Here is a 25,573-nt window from a genome sequence, read left to right as displayed (position 1 = left end):
GCTACCACCTAGCAAGTGTGGTGTCTGGCGGTGACACCACAGGTACACCAGCAGCCACAAACATGAATGGTCGTACAAATAAATGGAAATCAGTGTTCAACGTGCAAAGTGTTGACATTTCTTTGAGAACTCGTGGCGAAAATTTTCAATTACTGAAACGAAGGTAATCATGTCTGGTCGAGAAATGACTGTCTTGAGCTTTGAGAAATGTTTCATGTCATGAACTAGAATCTGATTTTTCCACAGGATTAACCTTTGTTTTTTAGCATCAATATAGTCGCCATATATGTAAATCATTCTCCCCTTGCATTAAAAGACTTGATGAAATCAAATAAGTGGTGACGTCGTCCATAAAAGATTTTGTCACTGCCCTATTTTCGCCTTAACTCTTCTTCGCCTAATCACATCGTCTTTGTGCCTGGTGGTGTAACGACGTTCCAATGAAGGTTTTTCCCAGCTCATAATAGTGCGATGGTGTATTAAGCCGTTTGCATGGCGTTCAAAGAGCAATTTCCATTTAGCACTGAATGATGTGACTTCTCCACTTTTTCTTTTAACAAGTGCGTAGACGCAGCGGTGTTCCTGATTCAGAACGTAAATCTAATTTAGCACAGTCGGTGTTGTGACAGGGCGACTGGCTCTCTCTAGCGGCGTCCGGCTGCTGACTCGCTTTGCATTTCCTGCTCCCCGCCGCTCGCCCCTCAGCGCCATTTGCCGTGGCGCTCGGAGCGCTGTTTGGCCATACCAAATATAACCAACTCACTTTTCTGAAAATATATAGAATTGAATCAGTATCTTTCTTCAGTTTGGTGCGAAATTTGCTTCTCAAAATAATGTTAACGTTTCCTTTGTCTTACAAGAAATTATGAAAAAGATATCAGAAATGTTCTCAAATGTAGTTTTAGACATGAGCTGTTAACATATATACTAGGTGTCGAAGATTTTTCCCCCACCAAACGCTGACTGGAAATATCTTGTATGATGAGGGGCCCCATAATCTGCAGGTTGACAGAAACTGTTCCGTCAGTGGAGGCGCGTCTATTTGGTAAAACATCCACACCTTCACCTCCGTGCGACTCATCGCCTGCCTCGGGTGGGTCCTGAACCCGTCCTAGAGAGAGGAGGCGTGTTTCAGCCCGAATCAATGGAGCACTCTGCTAGTTCAGAGGCAGGTCTCCGTGCCGGCGCTGACGCACGGCGTGGTAGGAGGTCCACAAAACCTCAGGTGTTGGTGGGGATGTTTTGCACTTTTCCAGAGAAGTGGTAAGGGGGGGGGGGGAGGGGGAGCGTGCGTGCATGCGTCCGTCGGTTACTACTACTCGCACGACATCCCGACAAGGAAATTCATCGCTCAGTCCGTCTAAACGCCAAATGCATCCAATTTGTCGCTCGGCCGATTGGATACGTGTGTAGGGCGCTTCGAAAAGTTGCGAGCTGTGGCCGTATTGGCTAGAAAGCTCTTGTGACGTCACATCCCCGAATCACGTGTTCGCGGCGCCTCAGTTAGCGGGGCCGGGTTGTATTCAGCGAGTGGGGTTCGAAACTTCTAATCTGCATAATTCTGGGTTCTAATTTATCCAGCTGGGTTGCTGTTTAGATTTCCAGCGAAAGCTAAACCTCCCTACGACGTAACAGTTACGTGATGAATAATTCGATAAGAGATATCGTAAGCAAAGTATACAAGTTTCCACGGCGGTTCAGTAACTCGTTACTTGTAGGACGATATCTGCAATTGATAGGCCGACTAGGAAGATTGCCAGGTGTGTATCGGTTAGCTTTTTCGCCATGCTTCGCTAGCGTTAAAGGACTATCGCATTTTACGATCGCCAGAGCAGCGTACATTTGCAAAACGTTATCACGAGCAAAAATGTTCCGTTAGCTACATGGAAAGCAGCAGTGTTCGTTGTAAAATCTGACAGGGAGTGACGTACTGAAATTAGGACTGAACTTTCACAAATCCAGGTAAAAATTTTCTTTCATGATGTTATTGTAATGAAGTCGTAAAAGTTTAGCTACAAACAGATGACAAAAATCAGCGATCTAATTCAACAAAAACGGCAGTGGCTCTTTCAAACCAGCAACCTCATTTCGGATTTAGGGTCAACGGAAGCGTCAGTGCCTCTTAGAACATTTACAGTCAGCACATGAAGTAGATGTGAAATATTATATTTTAGCACCGTTGATGAATTTCAGAAGTGGAAGGAGGAAAGTGAGCAGAGAACGCTCTGAAAGTTCAGCAAACGTCGTGGTTCCCATGCTAAGGTTGATTCAGAAGTTGTTTCTTATATTTGTCATGGGGCTGGCAAGTTTGTGTCTAGAGGAAAAACGTGCGATGTCTTAGATTACAAGGTGGTAGTAAGATTGGTGCACTGTGCCCTGCTAAGATGAGAGTAGATATGAAAAAGAAAGGAACCTGCTGTGTGAAATATGTTTCAACCCATGTTGGCCACAAATCCGAGTTATGTCATCTGCAACTAACAAATAGAGAAAGGGCTTGTATAGCTGCAGATATAGCAAGTGGCATACCGTTCTCTGTCATATTAGACAAAATTCGAGATACAGTTGTAGATTCGAACTTGGAAAGGATACATTTGATTACGAGACAGGATCTACATAATATAGATAAATCTTATAATTTGTCCTTCACGTCAATAAGAATGTGTGAAATCTAATGGGACTTAACTGCTAAGGTCATCAGTCCCTAAGCTTACACACTACTTAACCTAAATTATCCTAAGGACAAACAAACACACCCATGCCCGAGGGAGGACTCGAACCTCCGCCGGGACCAGCCGCTCAGTCCATGACTGCAGCGTCTAGACCACTCCCTCGGCTAATCCCACGCGGCCGTCAATAAGACACCATAATCATGCAATAAGTGTAGAAGCATGGGTAAATGAAGTAAATGGTGGAGACAATCCTTGTGTGCTTTTCTATAAACCACAAGATGTCGTCCTTGATGCGGACCCACAATTAAAGCGCTCTGATTTTGCATTGATAACTATGAACAATGCCCAAGGCGAGATATTAAAGAAATATGGGAACGACTGTGTTTGTGTTGATGGGACACATAAGCTCAAAATTATATCCATTGAGACCATAACTCTACTAGTGCCGGCCGGAGTGGCCGAGTGGTTCTAGGCGCTTCAGTCTGGAACCGCGCGACCGCTACGGTCGCAGGTTCGAATCCTGCTTCGGGCATGGATGTGCGTGATGTCCTTAGGTTAGTTAGGTTTAAGTAGTTCTAAGTTGTAGGGGACTGATGACCATAGATGTTAAGTCCCATAGTGCTCAGAGCCATTTGAACCACAATCAAAGGAACAAACGAAAGGAACATTTTTCGGCGAAGGCGATGCAAGGGAGCCGCTATATAACCCGCGTTAAGAATGAAGCGAATGTAATAATTGAGCTTCCGTAAGACAGATTGGAATTCTTTGACATTATCAGGCATTTGAGATCACGTATTGCTTGCAAATGTACCTATCTCGGATGAACACCTCAAGAATTGATAATATGATCTAAATATTCTATTTCTGTCTGGAAAGACACTCTTGTCTTTATTACACTTGAGTCCGGCCTGAGACAAAAATTGAAATAAAGTGGGCAAGTTGACGAGATGTTGTTTTGCTGTGCGGACAGCAACTACAATATCGTCCAGGTAATGGTACATGAGGGTACGGAAGTTGTGAGCTGTTCTAGGTAGCGTTGGAAAATGGTAGGTGCTGATGCGCTAGCGAAAGGCAAACGAAGGAACTTGAAAAGGCCTAAATTTGTATTGATGGCAAACACATTTTGCGAAGATTCGGCAAAAGGAATCTGAAGGTAGGCATAGCGAAGACAATTTTTGAAAAATAGCGACCTGCGCCTAAGCGATCGGTGAGTTCGCCAGAGCGAGGCAATGGGTAGGTATCCCCAGCTGTCTGAAGATTGAGTTACTTTAAAATCAGCACAGATCCCAATTATTCATGGCGGTTTGCATCATTAACGAATGAGGAAGATGACTGACTTGCAGACTCTGGTGCGATATGGCATTTCCTTGCCCGTGAGCCGGTTTGCCGGTTCTTTTGCAACCTGTTCACAAAGTGACACAGGCGCTGCACCTGTTTCGAAAGAGCGCGGCTGCACGCTGTCTTTAAGCACGACGTGCGCTACAGTGTTATTGGCTTCACCTACGCCGATAGCAAACAGTTCTTCAAATTCGCCACAGAGCTTAGCAGCAATGTCTCTTGAATTGAAATGAGACTCAGCTAGCACACTGGCCATAACTTTTAGTCCAAACAAGTCTAACAACTCGAGGCCAAAAATATTAACTGATTGTTTGCTTCGTAGCACTTGAAAGGAAAGTGCCTCCTGCAGATTATGATACGTGGCCGCATTGTTAAGTGATCCCACCACTGCAATGTCCTGGCCATTGCACGCTGTAAGCGTATTTGTAGATTGACACAGTTTTGGTTTGCCTAACAGTTCATAAGTTTCATAGTTTAACAAGGACACTGATACACCCGTATCCTGCGCTTAAGCTGTTGACGTGTTACGACGTTCTGTCCGCGAGGCTGTTTGTGTGGCTGGTTCCGGGACCTTCTGTTCGACAGCACAAATGTTACCAGACTGTCGAAAACTGTCTACAGCAAAATCACAAGAGCCTCGATAATCAATCATCTGCAGTACCTCCTCAAGAGTAGGATCGGAACATTTCAGAGTCTCTTGTCTGATCCTATTGCCTGACACATTCTGTGTGATTGTGTTCCCGATCATATAATCTATGTAATATTGTGCACATTCACAACTTGCATTTCCGCGTTAACCCTTGCAATTAAGTCACGCACTGACGGTACGTTTGTCCTGGCTGCTTCTTTAAACGAAAAACTTAAACCCAGCAGCCGCAATGTTGCTACGGTCGTCATAGTATTTATGTAATGCACTGACTAATGTCTCAAAGGGAACGTTATCAGGCCTTGATGTAGGCAAGAGTTTTGTAAGAGTCCTCTACACTGATACACCAGCGACGGAAAGGAAGGAAGCGTGCGTCACAGTACCTGATAATTGGCGGGCTGCTAGGTGAGCCGTGAACTGTACAATGTACTCCGTCCAGTCTTCTGCGTTTTTGTCGAAGGCGTGATATGGCGGCTGGAAGTGTGACGTGGAAGCTGCAGGCGCGGCTGGCGACGCGCTGCCGCTCGACGTGTGACGAGTTGTGTCACGACTTCGGCCAGCTTCTGAAGCGACTGCATCTGAAGTCGAAGGAACGTATTAAGATCCTGAGGCGATTGTACATCCACGATGGGCAAAGGTTCGGCAGGAACAGTTACAGTTTGCGGATTCTGTGGATTTGGTGCCGGAGTCGGTGCAGGCATATGTGACGGTTGCGTCACGGGAAAATGAATTATAAATTGTAGTTGGGTAGTGGGTGGCGTTGACATCGTAACTGGTTAGACAATAGCAATGACACAAAAGCAAAAGGTGTGACGTACACGATGTGGTCCTACAACTTGAACAAAAAATGTCAAATACGCAGTGTTGCATTAGCAGAAACAAGGCAAATAAGAACACTTTAAATTCGAAGCGAAAGCCTTCCAGCCGTTGTCGGCGGTGCATCTGGCTCGGGAAGCTAGTTTTCTGAACCCTCGTCGCTAGTTTTGTAAAGGCCTCGGACTGCTGTTGGAGGCCGAATTGCCGCTGTTGTTACGCTAGGCGGAATTTGTGAGGTTGTGAAACGGCTGCTGATGCAAACACACTGTTAAGACTATTTCTCCTCGCCCCTGGTACACAGCTATGCCCCAGGGTCAGGTTACAGGATAGGAAACCGTGCTTCTGAATCACACCATCAAATTAGGAACAAAGTCACACAAATGTGTTGAAAGGTTTACTTATCTTTGTGAGTAGTTGAATATTGAAGTCTGCAACATAACTTGTAACGTAACACAAAAAATGACCCTCAGTGGCTAAGTGCAAAAATCGTAGGTAAACTTCATAGTATATACCAAATGCAATTAAAACAACTGTCTGTTCAGTTTTAAGTGCTCACTAAACGACATTCCCTGTCTAAGTCAGCCCTGGACGATGATGTATAACCAAGTGGGCGAGAGCTGCTCTTCTGTCTTCCGAGTAGTTTTCTGTCCGTTGTCGTCCGGTCGTTGGTGGATCGTACTCGGCCGGCAACTGGCCGAGGCGAAGTCGATGTCTTCATCCACAGGGCCGCCCGTGGCGCCAGTGGAACTCACTGTCGCGGTATTTGTGTGGAAAGCCACTTCATTCGGGAACAACGCTATACCTCGATTTATAAAGCCTGTACAGTTTTTAACATGGATATCGTTGCCAATACTTGTGTGCGCGCTTAGAAGCGAGACTGCCTGTGACAGTAACATAGCCGTTGCAATCGTGGTTTCTTAATAGCTGGTCGCCTATATGAAGAGGACGTCTCTCTTCCGAAGACACACTGGTACCACCGGCAAGGAAAAAAAAATTGAGACATATCTCTCCATCGCGGATTTTCGCTCAGTATCGTTTGGTATCGTCAATTCTGAGTTATCGGCGAGGTGTCATTCTTAGCAGAGTATATGTGATAGATACGCTGTGATCAGCAGGCTTATAAAGTATGTGTGTGTTCTGACATGTGCAAAGAAAATGACTATGTCCTGTCGTAAGGAAGGCAGGCCTGTGCATTTGACGTGGTAAGCTGCGCTACCGTAAGGGAAATGAAAGCTCTTTTTATGTGGAAAATTGAGTCCAGTCATAAGAATTGTACAGATATTTGGACTTCCAGAGCCAGGTCGTCAAGACGGGTATCCGATAATTCGCACATTGTCGAATGTCGCCAGATTGACTGCAGTCGTAATACTTAATGTAAGTACAGTGATAAAACATATGATTTCCTAGGACGCTTCTGTCTGGGGTGCGGGAGCGCACTTCGCAGTAGCCTGTGGCTGGAGCGATTGACATTTCCGGCTTACGGCAGGAGCCAACCGAACTGGACGGGCTGGAGTACAAGACTGCAGCTGACTAACCCTGTCGCCCTCTAGGCGGGTAAATAGCGTACTGATACTCAGTATGTGTTGGACAGCGTTCATGATAGCGTGTGTTCTCCGTGGAAATCTGAAAAGATTCGACATGGATATGTGTTTGCATTGGACAGTTATTCCCTCCCATGTAAATATTCTGATGACTGCTTCTGCACTTTTTTTTTTCTTTATCTGGTTGAGACAACGTCACTTGTGCTTTGAGCTGTCTCCATTTAGATGGCGATAACAGCTGGAAGGGGCATTTGCTGCTTTTCTAGACTTGAGGAACACTTTAGTTGACTGTGTAAAGCAGCAAGATGATTTGCAATCTGTTATGTCACTGTGACATCGGTATTCGCGAGTGGAACAACCATTTCCCTGTATTTTCGAGTTTTCACATAAAGATCTTTGCAGACGAGACGAGTTTCTATTTACTCAGTGGTCTGCAGCGTGTTCCACCTCACTGCACCTCATTAAAGTTTCGTATTTCTAGAGACAGAATTTCCACTCTTCATCTTCGGAATTATACTATGCAGGCGATCGGTAGCATACTGATACATGCTTTATATCGAGAAGTATCGCGTAAATGGAATGATATTCTTACAAACCATGTGAAAATATATATATTCTTGTAATCCCAAAGGATGGAGATGGGTGTAGAAAGCATGGCAGCAAGCAAGCAGGTCGGTGCTGTAAAGAAAGTCTTTGTGTCGCGGGGGAGGGGGGGGGGGGGATGCGGGACCAACCCAGGCTTTGTACAACAGTTCGAAGGGTGACCGCTGTCCGTGGAGGGCACTGCGATGGTACGTTGGGCCAGACTATGTGCAAGGGCTCGTGATGGTTGGCCGACCTCACGGGAAATATCTGGTGCTGCGACTCTACATACGATACATGTGCTTATGTTCTCTTTTGGGGTCTGTGTGTCTTCGTGGTATATGTACGAGTGTCTGGTGGTCGATAGCTACATGCAGGATCCAGAAGTGATGATTTTGTATCGTGCAGGATACCAACTGTGTGAAACGCCACGCTTAACCCGCAGGACAGGACAGGTAGGTTAGAGGGACCCCCCCTTGGGCGAAACGATAAAATACCTGACGGCTTACCAGAGAGGACATTATCATCGTTTATAAAGAACGTCCGTCCTCAGAGACCAAAAACAGGAAAAGTCAACGTAATATTGGTAAACTGCAGGAGTATCCAGGGCAAGGTTCCTGAATTAGTATCTCTTATTGAAGGAAATAGTGCGCATATAGTATTAGGAACGGAAAGTTGGTTAAAACCGGAAGTGAACAGTAACGAAATCCTAGACACAGAATGGAATATATACCGCAAGGATAGGATAAACGCCAATGGTGGAGGAGTATTTATAGCAGTAAAGAATTCAATAATATCCAGTGAAGTTATTAGCGAATGCGAATGTGAAATAATCTGGGTTAAGTTAAGTATCAAAGGTGGGTCAGATATGATAGTCGGATGCTTCTATAGACCACCTGCATCAGCAACCGTAGTAGTTGAGCGCCTCAGAGAGAACCTGCAGAACGTCGTGAAGAAGTTTCGTGATCATACTATTGTAATAGGGGGAGACTTCAATCAACCAGGTATAGAATGGGATAGTCACACAATCAGAACTGGAGCCAGGGACAGAGACTCTTGTGACATTATCCTGACTGCCTTGTCCGAGAATTACTTCGAGCAGATAGTTAGAGAACCAACTCGTGAAGCTAACGTTTTAGACCTCATAGCAACAAATAGACCGGAACTTTTCGACTCCGTGAATGTAGAAGAGGATATCAGTGATCATAAGTCAGTGGTTGCATCAATGACTACAAGTGTAATAAGAAATGCCAAGAAAGGAAGGAAAATATATTTGCTTAACAAGAGTGATAGGGCACAAATCGCAGAATATCTGAGTGACCACCATCAAACGTTCATTTCTGAGGAAGAGGATGTGGAACAAAAATGGAAAAAATTCAGAAACATCGTCCAGTACGCCTTAGATAAGTTCGTACCGACTAAGGTCCAAAGCGAGGGGAAAGATCCACCGTGGTATAACAATCATGTACGAAAGGTACTACGGAAACAAAGAAAGCTTCATCATAGGTTTAAGAGTAGTCGAATCAAAGCTGATAAGGAAAAGCTGAACGAAGCGAAAAAGAGCGTAAAGAGAGCAATGAGAGAAGCATTCAACGAATTCGAACATAAAACATTGGCAAACAATCTAAACAAGAACCCTAAAAAGTTTTGGTCATATGTAAAATCGGTAACCGGATCTAAATCCCCTATTCACTCACTCGTTGACCACGATGGCACCGAAACAGAGGACGACCGAAGAAAGGCAGAAATACTGAATTCAGTGTTCCGAAACTGTTTCACTGCGGAAAATCGTAACACGGTCCCTGACTTCAGCCGTCGCACGGACGCCAAAATGGAAAATATTGAAATAAACGATATCGGAATTGAAAAACAACTGCTATCACTTAGTAGCGGAAAAGCATCCGGACCAGACGAGATACCCTTAAGATTCTACAGTGATTATGCTAAAGAACTTGCCCCCTTTCTATCAGCAATTTATCGTAGATCGCTGGAAGAACGTAAAGTACCTAGCGACTGGAAGAAAGCGCAGGTCGTTCCCATTTTCAAGAAGGGTCATAAATCAGATGCGAATAATTATAGGCCTATTTCGCTTACGTCAATCTGTTGTAGAATAATGGAACATGTTTTGTGTTCTCGTATTATGACGTTCTTAGATAATACAAATCTCCTTCATCATAACCAACATGGATTCCGCAAACAGAGATCATGTGAAACTCAGCTCGCCCTATTTGCCCAAGAAATTCACAGTGCCGTAGACACTGGCGAGCAGATTGATGCCGTATTCCTGGACTTCAGGAAGGCATTTGATACGGTTCCGCACTTACGTTTAGTGAAAAAAATACGAGCTTACGGAATATCGGACCAGGTTTGTGATTGGATTCAGGATTTCCTAGAAGAAAGAACACAACATGTCATTCTTAACGGTTCAAAATCTGCAGATGTAGAGGTAATTTCGGGAGTACCGCAGGGAAGCGTGATAGGACCTTTATTGTTTACAATATACATAAATGACTTAGTTGACAACATCGGTAGCTCCGTGAGGCTATTTGCAGATGACACGGTTGTCTACAAGAAAGTAGCAACATCAGAAGACTCGTACGTACTCCAGGAGGACCTGCAGAGGATTAATGCATGGTGCGACAGCTGGCAGCTTTCCCTAAACGTAGATTAATGTAATATAATGCGCATACATAGGGGCAGAAATCCATTCCAGTACGATTATGCCATAGGTGGTAAATCATTGGAAGCGGTAACGACCGTAAAATACTTAGGAGTTACTATCCGGAGCGATCTGAAGTGGAATGATCACATAAAACAAATAGTGGGAAAAGCAGGCGCCAGGTTGAGATTCATAGGAAGAATTCTAAGAAAATGTGACTCATCGACGAAAGAAGTAGCTTACAAAACGCTTGTTCGTCCGATTCTTGAGTATTGCTCATCAGTATGGGACCCTTACCAGGTTGGATTAATAGAAGAGATAGACACGATCCAGCGAAAAGCAGCGCGATTCGTCATGGGGACATTTAGTCAGCGCGAGAGCGTTACGGAGATGCTGAACAAGCTCCAGTGGCGGACACTTCAAGAAAGGCGTTACGCAATACGGAGAGGTTTATTATCGAAATTACGAGAGAGCACATTCCGGGAAGAGATGGGCAACATATTACTACCGCCCACATATATCTCGCGTAATGATCACAACGAAAAGATCCGAGAAATTAGAGCAAATACGGAGACTTACAAGCAGTCGTTCTTCCCACGCACAATTCGTGAATGGAACAGGGAAGGGGGGATCAGATAGTGGTACAATAAGTACCCTCCGCCACACACCGTAAGGTGGCTCGCGGAGTATAGATGTAGATGTAGTTTAAATTGTGCAAAGGGGCCAAAATAAGGAGCTGTCAGTTACACTCAAACATACAACTTTATTATTTGATCAAACATTACAAGAGCCCAAAATTTTTTTTTTAATCTTTGGGACTTAATTACCGGCTGAAAGGCACTTTAATTTAAAAACAGCTGAAGGCCAATAACTTAAAACGCAACCATAATCAAAAATTAGAAAGGGAAGCCTTATCTTACCACATCTTATCTTCATTCAGGCTGAAGGCTCAAAGAATCTGAGATTTTAGGAGCAAACAATTTGAATTCAAAATCGGCTGAAAGCCCAACACTTAAGGCTAAACAACATTAAATTCTTTTTTTTTTTTTTTAAAAAAAAAAAAGGCCTTACGTAAAACAGTTCTTGATTAGGCAAAACTCAACCAAAACGGAAATTTAAAAGGCAAAGCCTTATCTTAAAACAGTTCTTTAGTTAGGCTGAAGGCCCAAAGAATCAGACACTTCAAGAACAAACAAGTTAAATTCGAATCGGCTGAAGGCATAACACTTAAAACTCCATAACATTAATTTTCTTTTAAATACCAAAGGCCTTATGTGAAACAGTTCTTTAATTTAGGCTGAAGGCCCTAAGAGCAAAGCAACTCAAACTCAAAATCGGCTGAAGGCCCAACACTTAAAATTAAACAACATTAAAACCTTTAAAGAGTGAAAGGTCTTACATGAAATAGTTCTTTAAATTAGGCTGACGGCCTAAAGAATCTTACGCCTTAAGGGCAAAACAATCTTAATTTTAAAAATATCGGCTAGAAGCCATATGAGTACCAACAACAAGAACAAATAAAAAAAGGCAGTACACCCAAGGTTGTTCAGATGTTAGAGGGTCGGCCTGGAATTCAGAAACTAACGCTCGCTTAGGTGAGACAGGCAGTCCGGCCAACCATTCACGATCCGACGACAACCCAACCGACCGACAGTCAACGGACCCACCGACAAGATAACTTCCACTTCACCCGACCAGGGCACAACAGGGAGTTCAATGGAACAATGTAGAACATATTGGCGCCCACAACCAATCATACATGGAGCTGCCAAACTACACACCGTACTGCACAGCAACAACAGGATAAGGAAACTACACTGCCTGAAATTTACGTCAACGGCCAGGGCAGGTAACCGGAACGTCAATGGCCACAAGACAGTGCACTTCAATTCAAATAACCAAATACGGTGAAACTCCGCCAGAGGGTGGCTAAAATTTTCCAACTTGAAAACCACGTTGTTGCTCGTGGGAATATCCCAACAGCCGACAATGAACTCCAAACGACACAGTGTGAACAGTCTCGACTTGCTGGTAGATGAAATCAAAACTCAACTTCCGTGTCCAGAGTGGGTGAGCCACGGACCTCGTAGCAGTGGGAACAGCCCCACACACTCCGCCACTGCGTAGAGACCGCCAGTGGCCCCGGCCAAACTGCGTCCCGCGGGGAATTCCTCGCTGCTCCGCGCCAACCGTCCGACTCGTCGCACACCACCCAGCTGGAAACAGTAAGCTCCAGGTCAGAGATAGTCCAAGGTGCGAATATCGATACACACCGCTGCTGCCACCCGCATAATCGCGATAACCGCGGGAGACTGAACACAGAATCGCAACGAAGGTTCAGTCCAGCGCATAGCATGAGCCAGCAACGGCCCACTGTGTTTAGGTCATTGACAGCCCGGTTGGAGATCGGTTTTAGCTGAAATATTCGAGCTTTCCGCAACAGTAGCAGAGATTGTAATTGAGGAAGTGTTTCTCGCGATAGTTTCTGTACCTCACGACATGTAGACCATTATTGGATAGTTTAATTGTCAGTAGAAGATGGCTGCTGTATTTTTTTTCGATCTGTACAAGATAGTTTTCTGCTGAAAGTCTCGTAATTTGTCTGTTTGCACAAAATGGTGGGCAGTGCTCCCACACCAGCTTCCACCCCCCCCCCCCCCCCTCTCCCAAATTCAGTGAGAACCGATCAGAAATGCTCCATTCACGAGACGAGACATCCGTTATGCGGGGTTTAGAAGCCTCTACAGACCAGTTCGAACAAGACTAGGGCCTGGTATCTGCCTAAAGTTCTGAGAGCCATGTGATGTCTCTTGTGTTCTAGTGTTCAGAGACACGTCCAATCAGACCACCCACCTCTGGGGAGATGCTGCTCCCCATCCGCCATTGTGGCTTTATAGCATCTCCAGACCAGCACCTGTAGGACACCCAAAATTCCAGCCATTTTTCTCGCTGGAGTGCTTCGAATTGTTCTGATTTCCCCGTCTGTGCTTGGACATCAGTGTGCGCGCCGGCCTGTTTGGCCGTGCGGTTCTAGGCGCTTCAGTCTCGAACCGCGTGACCGCTACGGTCGCAGGTTCGAATCCTGCCTCGGGCATGGATGTGTGTTATGTCCTTAGGTTAGTTAGGTTTCAGTAGTTCTAAGTTCTAGGGGACTGATGACCTCAGAAGTTAAGTCGCATAGTGCTCAGAGCCATTTCAACCATTTTGAGCCATCAGTGTGCGCTTGAACAAGTGAGGAAAATGACGTCTCCGACTCCAGCAGCAGGAAATTTAAACTTAGCCCGCTCACTGTTCAGCCTACAGCTGTAGAGCTCAGAAATTTTTCTCTCTGTATCAGTGACTTCAAACGAGAAATTGAACACGTCCCGTTTAGAGTTAGAGAAATATTTATTTCGACTTCCAAAAATGGTTGTTTTGGCGTGTAAGCTGAGACATTTCAGTTGATACCGGATTCAGGATCTGTTTCCCAGAAAAGCTTGTGAGGTGTCTCAAGGAAGTTTTGACAACACGCAGCGATCTTTTTTTGTTGGATTCTGTGTTCGAGTGTAGTGGTATGTATCGCAAAACTGACGCAAACTATTCTAAAGTGATCTTTTTTGAGAGTGTATTTAGAGACTTATTCAGTCGAATTTAGTAACTCACTAAGCAGGTCGTGGTCGAAGACATGGGAAACCTATGGTATTTCCCACATAAGCACGCGAAGTGTCTCTGTGAGGTTTCAAAAGTGTGTCACGATCTTTTTTTTAGAGTCTGTGTCCAAGTGTGGCGGTATACACCGTAAATTTGAAGCAAACCACTATGCAGCGATCTTTTTGAAAGTGCACTTAGAGAGATATTCGACTGGATTTAGTACCTCCTGAAGCTCTTTGTGCTCAAACACAAGGGTATTTCCCACAAAAGTCTCTCAGGGACGGTTTTACAAGCGTGTCGTGATCTTTTTAGAGATTGTGTTCAATTGAGGAATTGGTGGTATTCCTCGGAATAAAACATGTAATTGTTTAAATATTTTCGCGTCATCTGCAAATTTCTCTCTCTCTCTCTGTCTTTGTGCAGTGCTACGTGTAGTTCCTGTGACAACATTGCGCAACACCAGTTAGTGTTCAGCGACAAAGGGTATCGACAGGGAGTGCAGAGCGCAGCGCGCGGCCCTGCATCTGCCGCGTGGCCGTGCCCGCTGCCTGCCCGAGTCTCTGGCACGCGCTCGAGTTGTGATTTGGAAGAGTGACTCACTGGACTTTCATCGAATCATCCACAGTTACAGCACACCCATTTATCAGCATAAGTTGTGAAGGGTAACTTAGCTCCGTCCTGCTGCATATTCTTTATTTCATAAAGCGTATTCGTCTTCACCAAATATCATTGCTATTGATATAGTCCTCACATGCATGGCTACAGCTATATACTACTCCTTCTCCAGCACAGACATCTCATGCATTGAACACAGCAAACGGTTACGTCTGTCCTGTCAGTCCAGTAGCTGAACACAGACTGAGTCCTTTTCCCGCCATTATTTCCCCAGACCACCACCTTACGTCACGGGAGAGGTAAGGTGGAGGGTGTCGTGTATTCTCCGCCCTGTGAATTTTCCGCCTTGTGAAATTTCCGCCCATAAAAGGTCGAGGAAGGGCCCACTAATACCCTGAGGACGCAAGCTAGCATGCTCAAGCCTTACTGTACTAGCCATACTATATGTTGCAAGTTACAACTTCAATGTTATTAGTTCTGATACAATATATGTTTTTACGTAGAGAGTTCTTACTGATTAAAAGTAAAAAAAAATGATTCTATTAATTTATGCAGAAATTTGGTTTAGAACACATACACAGCGACGTTGCCCAAGTGAAGCACAAATAAGTAAATAAATAAATAAACAAGTAAATTGCCAACAGGTTTTGAAGGGCCATTTGTTGGCTGGTTCTATGCTGAAATTTGATAAACTTATGTCAGAAAAGCAATCGACCCAAAGGACGTGAAAGAAGGCGCAAGAATATTATAGTTCAAGAGTGCATTTGTAGATGGTCAAAAAATTGACGAGACTAACAAAAATTAAGAACCTGTTAAGGAGATGGTTCTTGATAAAACTGAAGGACTTAAAGAAAACGTAAAAAATCTTGCACATAACCGTCATGCAAATGAAGACAGTGTATTAGATGAAAAAAGCAAATGAAGAACAATCCAATGACGGTAGTTGTAATATTTTCTTTTCTGACATCTGTCAATGACCTTTGACTGTCTTGGAAATCTGACAGTTCAATCATCAAAATAGTAAGTGACAAAAATTTTAAAACAAACATTACTCATTCGCTTTTGTTTAACAGACAATGAGATAAAAAAAGCGTTAACTAATAGTTAACGTCTGACTCCTTCTATATCATCCACAGCGTGAGAATGTTTTTAGAACTTTGATGGCACATTCAACTAAAAATCACAGTTTGTATTATTCTTGTTGTAGTCTCTTTACCACAGGCACGAGTTTGAACAACACATACAAATTTGTTAAAAGTTCTCAAGCGTGGTTGAATTTTTAAACCTTAAAAACTTAGGAACAAGTCTATCTCCAAACAGAAATACCTTACCTAAACAGCACCTGAAACGGAAGAATGGTCCTATCGGAATTAGTAAATAAATAAATGTTTTTGTGAGGATGGTAACTGGTGAGAATAACAGAAGTCAGGGTTAGGTTCCAAAATACATAGCTAAACCACTGAGTAAACGTCAGTCTGAAGCAGAACAAAATATTCGACATGTAGGCAACAAAATAGGTAATTAATACAGTTCTGTGTGAACTCGAAATTGATCACGACAAATATCGTCAAATCATTGAATAACTTAATATTTAAATAGCTCAGGAGTCTCATCTCTGCATCATTAGTGGGCATCTTTCTAAAGTGAATGGGAATTCACAAAAAGCAAGTTTACATTCCAAAGATATGCTTAATTTTAGCTCAGATCATTCATCATTACAACCTAGAGAAAACCAATTTTTCGTTTGGTGTTTCATGTCACGTCCACAGTGTGGTAATTAGAGATTTAGATTTTGCTTGGATAGTTGGTTATGGGAGACGTGGGGGGGGGGGGGGGGGGAGCTACCATGACCTCTTTAAGGAACCTTCACAGCATTTGCTTAAACAAGGAGAACCAAATACAGTAGAGTATGGACGGCCAGATGATTGAGCCCTGGTTAGCCACTGCGCTAACATCGCTTGGTACGACATACAAGAAATAGACAGTAGAGAGGACAAAGTAAGACTTCACAGAGACTTTAGAATATTTCAGTGCATAAAGAAGATTCCGTTCTTTTACAGCGCCAGACAGAAGTCATTGTCAATAGATATATTTTCATAAAAGTGCACTTATTAAATACACGGAAATATTAAGTGGTATTATGTTCACACATGTGTAGTGTAGCTTAATTTTAACTGTTAATTTGTTTACACTACTGAGGCATGGGACTATTGGCGCTTTGGATTTAGATGCGTTAGAAACCACATACCTACACTTTTAAAAATTATTTGATTCCCATCGCAGTTTATCCAGGTTTTGGACTGGCTAAACGTCAAAGTAATTTTATTGTCGTTTAGGCGTGTTTAAAATCAGTTTATAAGCTTCCTCAAACTTTTTTATTTATTTTTAAAAAAAATTTTAAGATTCCTATTAACATTTCATAAATTTTTTATTTATATACATGTTATGATACATTATTTAGTCTAGTTTTTGAAGGTGGGAGATAGCCTTGAAGCAAGCCCTTATCTCACCATCCTCCTCATACTTTTTCAATATTTTCTCCAGCCTTTCATCCCGTTTCATGTACACTGTTTTCTTTCTTTTACCTTCCATACTCAGCTCTGTTCCCATTAACGCGCACGCTGAATTTTCTGCTTTTGTTTTGATGCAAGTAATTACATCACTAATTTTAGGATTTGGTTTGGAAAGCATATTCATAATTTTGCTAAGTCAGCCCTCTACAGAGTTAGTAGTTGTGCGATGGTGCCGTTTGTAGCAGCTCCAATGGCTTATAGGGTTCTCTTCATTTTCCAACCATCTCTCTACAAAATAGTCGAAAAAGTCAAAAAGGCAAGAAAAATCCAGTGCCTGTGAATGTATCTCCAGCCAGCCATCACATACATCTTCAGGCCGTAGAAACGCCAGCGTGGCACACATGGGAATTTGTTGTCTCACTTCCTCATTTTCTTTATGTTCACGAATGAGTCCAAGATCCTGTTCTTTCCTCCAGAGAGACTTTCTCGTGTGGAAATAGCACCCATGCACTGAGGAAGTTGGTAACATATGCATAATTGCAGAAATAGCTGCTGACTCAAAATCTACAGTCAAACTTTCAGGGTTTCATTCTGGAATATTTTCCAGCACATTTCTGAAATGTCGGATGACGTCTCTTTCCTTTTATTTGGTAATAAAGCAAATGCGAATGGGTAGATATTATTCTCATTTTTATTATTTCCAAAAACTGTATGAATTGTATATATCTGTGCAAACTGTTTGCTACAGCACTTGAACGTACCATCCGTAAAAAAGTCTCGTTTACTTCGTAGAGCCTCGCTCTCTTCTCTTCCACAAAAAAATTATTATCTTGTCTGCTGATTTATCGTCGCTTAACAGGAAACTGCTTACTGTGGTGTGCATACCGTAAGACCTTCAGTACACACACCATCAGACTATTTGACTTGTCACTCTAACGAAGTAGGCGAGTGTCAGCAATATGTCTCATGGCCTTATCGTGGCGTGTTTATCTTCTGCCGTTAGATGAGACGATAGAAATGCCACTTGCACGCTTAGATTAGCAGATTGACGGTGACCAACTTTAAACAGAACTTGATTAATTTTCACACACATTTATTAAAATAATAACAAGCATAAAGCTTACGTAACTTGATTCTGGATGCTATTTACAATTGACAATCTGAAGTTCCTTTGGTCTTGGTACGTTAATCTTATTCTCACATATCTCTGATACTTGACAAAGTGTCTATACATTTATCTTCATGGCTATGTACAGGAATATGATAATCTTATTAAGCACAGACTGAAACTTAACCATAGACTGGTACAGACAAATGCAGACTGGTACAGACTGGTGCAGACAAATGCAGACTGACTAATCGGAGGTCTGTACACTCGTTATAATACCTCGCGTGTTCAGGTATCACTGCGCGAGTGTGATCCGCGAGGAGAAAAGGTTCTACGTTAGCAGAAATCTCATTGGCTGCGTTACATATTAATACGCGGATCGGCGGAAGGAGAATTTGGTCCGTCCCTAAGGCAGCGCCATCTCGTAGTGCGGAGACGGACGAGCGTTGCGCCATGCCCTGTTGTGCTTAGCGGGGCGCGCTCTAGTGGGAAAGTTGTGTACGCGCTGACTATGCGGAACTATGTACACAACACTGCCATCATTCATAGGTAATAGCTCTGCTTTAAGTTCAATTTGTTCTCTCGTCTCTGGATCCCTCTCATTTCCCTGCGACTTTGCCCTTTGCTCGTATAATGTCTTCTCCGTTGTTCGCTGGTCTGGCATTTCTGTCACAAAATCGTACCCTCGATTATGCAAGCTACCTATATCCTCTTTGCCTGGTTCAGAGTCCTCTGTTCTGGCAACCCGGAGGTCTACATTGACGCTCGTGCGAAAAGATCACTGTAGAATCCTCGGTTTTAAGCGTTCCTCGTTAATGCTTCTCTTTCTGTTGTGAACAGCGCCAAATCATAGTCCCATCTTCCTTCGTTTTCTTCACTGTGTGGGAATAACGTTCATAGCGGCCACGAATTGTCGTTGAAACTTCCGTATCACAACTTCTGAGATAGTAATGTCCAAGTGGCACGATGTTTGCGGCACACTGGCAGAGGTGGTGCAGTGTGCGAGCGGCCGCCGCCCGCCGACTGGCTGCCCTGTTTTGCAGCGCGCGGCTATGGCGGCGGCCGTCGTGTGGAGCCCGCTCCTCGATGTTCTCCGATACCCCGCTCTGCTCCTGTCTCCGCATTCGATTCACCAGCTCGGGATCTTTGCCTCGCCACTGGAATTAATCGTTAGCAACATTCGTCGTTTTTTCCCACATTAACGCGATCTCAAACTCATCGAGAACGCATAATCACGAGTAATAGTAATTTCGGCGATACCTGCAAGACTGTCTGTCGTGTTGAATCATAAATTACAGTGCACGACAAAAGAAATAAAGCACCTAGAACACAGAGTTGTATGTGGGACGTAACTTTGTGCAACTGTGCACCGTTGCCGAGTGTGTAAATTGTCGATATTTTAATTGTCTGTGGCAGAACGGCCAGCAGAGTGCGTCAGTCTCGCCCGCCTTTAGTGTGGTTCCCAGGCGCGGTGGGGTGAATAAGGGGGCGCGGACAGCGTCACGTCACTGTGGCGGACACGAAGGTCCTACGTACGCGTGTGACACGGCTTTATTAGCAGTCGACAGAATTCGAAAGGAGCCTCGCCGTGTTTCTCCGTTTCGCCGGCCTGTCCGAGTTTGTGCAGTATCGGTATTTGAAGAGCGTTCGGAAGTGAGAGAGGCCGGGAACGTGGGGGCAGGCGCGCACGCCGCCAAAGTTCCGGTCGAAAGTCTCCGAGCACCTCTGCACTGCACAGAACAAGTGACACCTCGCGCCGCCGGTTCGAGGTGGGCAGCAGCCGGACCAGGCAGTCGTAACTGTGCGGCGCGGGCTGCCGTCGACACCCCACCGCAGCGCAAGGGGCCGCGTCTCGAGTAGTGCCGCGGCCGGCACGTACGGCTGCTCACAAATGGCGCCACGTCGTGTTCGCTAATGAGTAGTTGTTCTGCAGTATCCCGGAAGGAATCGTCGGCGTGTAAGGAGGCCGCCTTTCTTCAGTGTTTTGGAGAAGGGCAGCTGTGTTCCTTTTTCATTTTGTCAGACAAATGTACACGATCCCCAATACATGTATTAGTTAACGAGCTGACTTCCGGGCTGGCTGAAAACCAGCGTGACGTTGTGTGGGGGAACCGTCGGGCAGTGACCGAGGGAACGCAGACACCACTCGTCCAGGCACGGGGCCGGCAGCGCGCCCTACAAATATCCGCGGTAGGACACGTGTGGGACCAGGATCGCCGTAAACTGCATCCCGGGTGTCGAGGCCCCGTTACGGCAGTTGTGGGGCAGTGTGCCTCGGAGAAGGACACGGTGCCCTCGTCACGCCATTCCCCAGCGATCGGAGCGTGCTCCCACCCGTGCCGGAGGGGCTGCGACGTCCTACTGCCGAAATCGTCGTAAATTTGACTCGATCTTCTAATCACGGCAGTAACACCACATGTAACGTCACATACCGTGCAACCGTGTCAAGTCTCAGTCGTGCTTGTCGAGGCACGCGCATCGTTCGTTCCTCGCGGCCACGAGGAGCGTCGGCGCGCCGCCAGCGCTCTCCCCGCAGTGCGAGTTCCGTCCCCTGGCGGCATCTTCGCGACGCACAACTGCGTGGCGCACTCCGTGCAGTATTTTTTAAAAGCTTTCAGTTTGAAAACGGCTCGATGCCGAGTGCGGCAACTGCAAGGACAGGCTAAACACAGTTTGCGGTGGCGTGTTTGTTCCAGTTACAAGTCGCGAAATTCAACTAGTTATAGTTCCTGTGCGACAGTATTGGCAGAGTTCGTTCTTGGCAACCCGAATAAAATAATAATTGGATCCTTTTACCAACCTCCCAATTCAGATGATAAAATTGCTCAAAGGTCCAAAGAAAACTTGAGATTAATTTCAAAGACGTACCCGCCTCATACAATTATAGTTAGTGGTGACTCTAATTTATCCTCGATATCTTGGCGAAAATACATGTTTAAATCCGGAGGTACGCCTAAAAAATCATCCAAAATTGTGCTAAATGCATTCTCTGAAAATTACTGCGTGCACTTACTTCATGAGTCCATACGAATACTAAACGGTTGTGAAAACACACTTGATCTCTTAGCAACAAATAACCTCAGCTAATAACGAACATCAAAACCGACACAGGGATTAGTGAACACAAGGCTGTCGTAGCGAGACTGAATATTCTAACCTCCAAATTCTCCAAAAACAAACGAAAAATATACCTATTCGAGAAAAGCAGATAAAATTCACTTTACACCTTCCTGAGAGACACTCCGCCCAAATTAATAACGCAAGTCTAGACGAGATGTGGCTTGAATCCAAACGAATAATATCCGCAGAAATTGAGAGATTTATACCAAATAAATTAACAAACGACGTAGCTGATCCTGCTTCGTACACAAAATGGATCACAAAACTGCTTCAGAAAGAAAGAATAAAACATACCAAATTCAAAAAGATGCAGAATCCCCAAGTTTGGCGATGTCTTACAGAGCTCGAAATTTAGCGCGGACTTCAATGCACAATGCTTCTAATAGTTTCCACAACGAAACTTTATCTCGAAAACTGGCAGAAAATCCAAAGAGATTCTGGTCGTATGTGAAGTATGCTAGCGGCAGGACACAATCAATGCCTTCTCTGCGCAACAGCAAAGGAAAGAAATATCATGGACAACAGTGCTGCCAAAGCAGTTACTAAACACAGCTTTCCAAATTCGTTCGCCAAGGAAGACGAAGTATATATTCCAGAATTCGGATCAATAACAGTTGCCAACACGATTAACGTAGAAATAGATAACCTCGGAGTAGCGAAGCAACTTAAATCACTTAATAAAACGAAGTCTTCTGGTCCAGACTGTATACCAGTTAGGTTCCTTTTAGAGTGTGCAGGTGCAATAGCTCCATACTTAACCATCATATACATCCGTTCGCTTGACGAAAGATCTGTACCCAAAGATTGGAAGTTGCACAGGTCACACCAATATTCGAGAAAGGTAGTTGGTCTAATCCAATAAATTACAGGGCCACATCATTAACGTCGATATGATTTCCCGTCAGAGAGGTCAGAGTCCGTATTAATTGACGGAAAGTCATCGAGTAAAATAGAAATGATTTCTGGCGTTCCCCAAGGTAGTGTTACAGTCCCTTTGCCGCTCATCTGTATAAACGATTTAGGAGACAATTTGAGCAGCGTCTTAGGTTGTTTGCAGATGATGCTGTCGTTTATCGACTAGTCAAGTCATCAGAAGATCGAAACAAATTGCAAATCGATTTAGAAAAGATATCTGTATGGTGCGAAAATTGGCATTTTGACCCTAAATAACGAAAAGTGTGAAGTCATCCACAGGAGTTCTAAAAGAAATCCGTTAGACTTGGATTATGCGATAAAGCAGTCAAGTCTAAAGGCCGTAAATTCGACTAAATACCTAGGAATAAGAATTACGAACAACTTAAGTTGGAAGGAACACACAGGAAATTTTGTGGGGAAGGCTAACCAAAGACTGCGTTTCATTGGCAGGACACGTAGAAAATGTAACAGATCTACTAAGGAGACTGCCTTCACTACGCTTGTCCGTCGTCTTTTAGAATGCTGCTGCGCAGTCTGGGATTCTTACCGGACAGGACTGACAGAGTACATCGAAAAGGTTCAAAGAAGAGCAGCACATTTGTATTATCGCGAATTAGAGGAGAGAGTGTCACCGAAATGATACAGGATTTAGGATGGAGACTATTGAAAGAAACGCGTTTGTCGTTGCGGAGGAATCTTCTCACGAAATTCCGATCACGAACTTTCTCCACCGAATCCGAAAATATTTTGTTAACGCTGACGTACATAGGGACAAAAGATCAGCGTGATAAAATAATGTAAATCAGAGCTCGCACGTAAGGATGTAGATGTTGGTTGTTTGAGCGCGCTACACGAGACTGGACGAGCCCCCTGGCAGGCAGGCGCTTACAAGTGGCCGGCGCGGCGCCGGCTGTTGCAGGGCGGCGGCCGCTGCTTCGAGTTCCGGCACCACGACAACGCGCAGCTGGCGGCCGCGCTGCGCGCCGTGCACGCCCGCTGCCCGCGCGTCACGCGCCTCTACACGCTCAGCGAGCGCTCCGTGCGCGGCCTGCCGCTCCACGTCATCGAGTTCTCCACGCGCCCCGGCTACCACCAGCTGCGTGAGTACCCCACCCACCTTTCTACCTGCTTTTTTTTGTGTCACGTGGTCTTTTACAGTGCCTTCGGCTTCGCCGAATCTACGTGTATTTGTGTGTAGTTTTGGTTGTTATTGTCTGGGATTTCATTTTTATTTACAAAACAAATCGTGGGCTTTGGAGCGCACGGTCGGTAACAAATAACGCCTTGCGGCCCCCGACCATCCTCGATTTATGGAGCGTGGGTTCAGGGTGGTTGGGTCCTGTGCAGTGGGTGCAGCGGGTGCTGCTCCCCACTGCTTCCTTTTGTGTAGTTGCGCCAGTCGGCCGCTCGGCGAGATGTTGTCGTCGTTCCGTGGCGACCGCTGTGCTCGTTGTTGCAGGATGATGGTCGTCGCCGCCACTTGCCCGCCGAGTACGGGCGTCGTGCGTGCGTAGGTCCGCAGCTGGTCTGCGTCTACACTTTAACTTGAACTCTATACTTGCTAGCCTAGCTGTGGTTATCTCTAGGTAAATCTGTGTTGCTAAGGTGGTCGCACAGCCGACACAGAATATGGGGGGCGGGGGGGAGGGGGGGTGGAGTGTGGATTGGACTTAGTCGCTACGTCTTAGGTTAGTTTGCATTCTTAAAGTACTAGTTACTTGGATTTCGCGGTTCAATTAAGTTCCAAGGGAACCTTGGCTATAGTGGTTATGCCAGGTCTTACTAACTAAACAACACATAATTATCCCAACAAAGCAACACGAAATCGGCAAGACAAATAACAAAAGCATATTATACCAAAAGGGAACACGATACGACAAAACAAAGACAAAAACATGTTAAACATTTACCTGTTCACTATTGGATCCCAACAAGGGAGCACGATATAGGTAGACAAAATCACAAAAGTATATTATACCGAAAGGGAACACGAATGGACAAAACAAGGACAAAAACATATTAAGCATTTACCTGTTCACTAGTGGTTACTACCCTACAGGGTCTTGAATGATTAGGCGTGGTACTGTCTGCCTGTGCCATGTTCTGGTTACCACAGCACCTGTGTCCCTCACTTGTCTACAACTGCCTCCTACAGTTTCTAATTCGTTATACAGTGTATTCACTAATCTTTTCACAGTGTCGTGTATGGTTTCAGTTTCCACTGTTTCGTGGAGCTCGCGTATTGGTGTCCATGGTGGAGCGTCTAGAATCCACCTTAGTACTTTGTTTTGCACTCTTTGCAGTTTTTTGTGGTCGGTCTCGCACGTGATTCCCCACGCAGAACACCCGTGCGTTAGTGCTGGGAGGACTGTTGTCTTGTAGAGTGCTCTCTTGGTTTCCATCCACATCTCCCTGCTGAGGTAGAAGGGCAGGACAGCTTTTGCGAGGTTTATACCTCTCTTCCTTTTTTCCCCGATGTGGAGGTGGAAGAGCATTTTTTTGTCTAATGTTACACCCAGTTATTTCACGGAGTCTCTCCACGGTAATTCCTGGGCGTTTAGAGACAGCTGGTTTCTGAGTACCGGGCGCTTTCTTGTGAAGTACAACTGTAGTTTTACCTGCGTCTAATGTCATTTTTTTTCACTACACCAGTCTTCTACCGTCTAACTGCCTTTGGAGGCGTGCTATGTTTGAGTGGTGCTGCCTTCTACTTGTGTAGAAGGTTGTGTCGTCCGCGAATTGGGCTATCCTGGCATACGGTGACAGCGGGATGTCGTTTGCATAGATGTTGAAAAGTGTGGGTGATAGTACCGACCCCTGGAGGATGCCGCCCTCAGGGTGTTTTATGAGGAGCGTTTTCCGTCTACGTCAACAAGGAACTTCCGGTCTGTCAGAAAGCTGTCTATCAATTTCGCCTACACATCAGGGATCGTTGTGTTGTGCTGTATCTTGAAGATCAGGTTGTCGTGCCAAACCTTGTCGTAAGCCTTTTCCCAGTCGAGGAAAACTGCTGCTGTTGAATTTGTGTAGTTGAAATTGTGTGTGATGTGTTCTGTCAGTCGAAGGACTTGTAACTCTGCAGAGACCTTTTTCTGGAACCCGAATTGTTCCGGTCTGATGGTTTCATCGTCTGACACATTTTTTGTTCTGTTCAAAACTACTCAAGCGTTTTCTCCATTGTGAAGAGTAGGCTGATTGGGCGATGGTTCGCCAGTACTTTTGGGTCTTTCCCTGCCTTTGGGACTGTAATAACTTTTGGTGCCTTCCAGGCCGCAGGGAATTTTTGTAGCAGCATGCAGCTATTAATTATACGTGTTAACAGGACTAGTGGTTTCCTAGAGAGGTTCTTAAGGTGTATGTTTGAAATTTTGTGTAGTCCTGGTGCGGATCTACCCTTTCTGCAGGCTAGTATTTTCTTTAT

General features: G+C 44.8%; 1 protein-coding gene across 1 annotated transcript in view; it reads left to right on the top strand.

Annotated features, from left to right (window-relative positions):
- The window catches only part of LOC124623105 (carboxypeptidase E-like), a 415,742-nt gene that overhangs the window by 90,371 nt on the left and 299,798 nt on the right, over positions 1–25,573 (top strand). Inside the window, exon 3 of the mRNA XM_047148899.1 lies at positions 23,072–23,252. Within this exon, the coding sequence (XP_047004855.1) occupies positions 23,072–23,252 (181 nt within the window). The remainder of the gene's footprint in view (positions 1–23,071; positions 23,253–25,573) is intronic.

The sequence above is a fragment of the Schistocerca americana genome, chromosome 1 (assembly GCF_021461395.2).
Source record: "Schistocerca americana isolate TAMUIC-IGC-003095 chromosome 1, iqSchAmer2.1, whole genome shotgun sequence".
NCBI lineage: Eukaryota > Metazoa > Arthropoda > Insecta > Orthoptera > Acrididae > Schistocerca > Schistocerca americana.
Note: the sequence above shows the minus strand (reverse complement) of the source record. Positions and strands in the feature narration are given on the sequence as shown.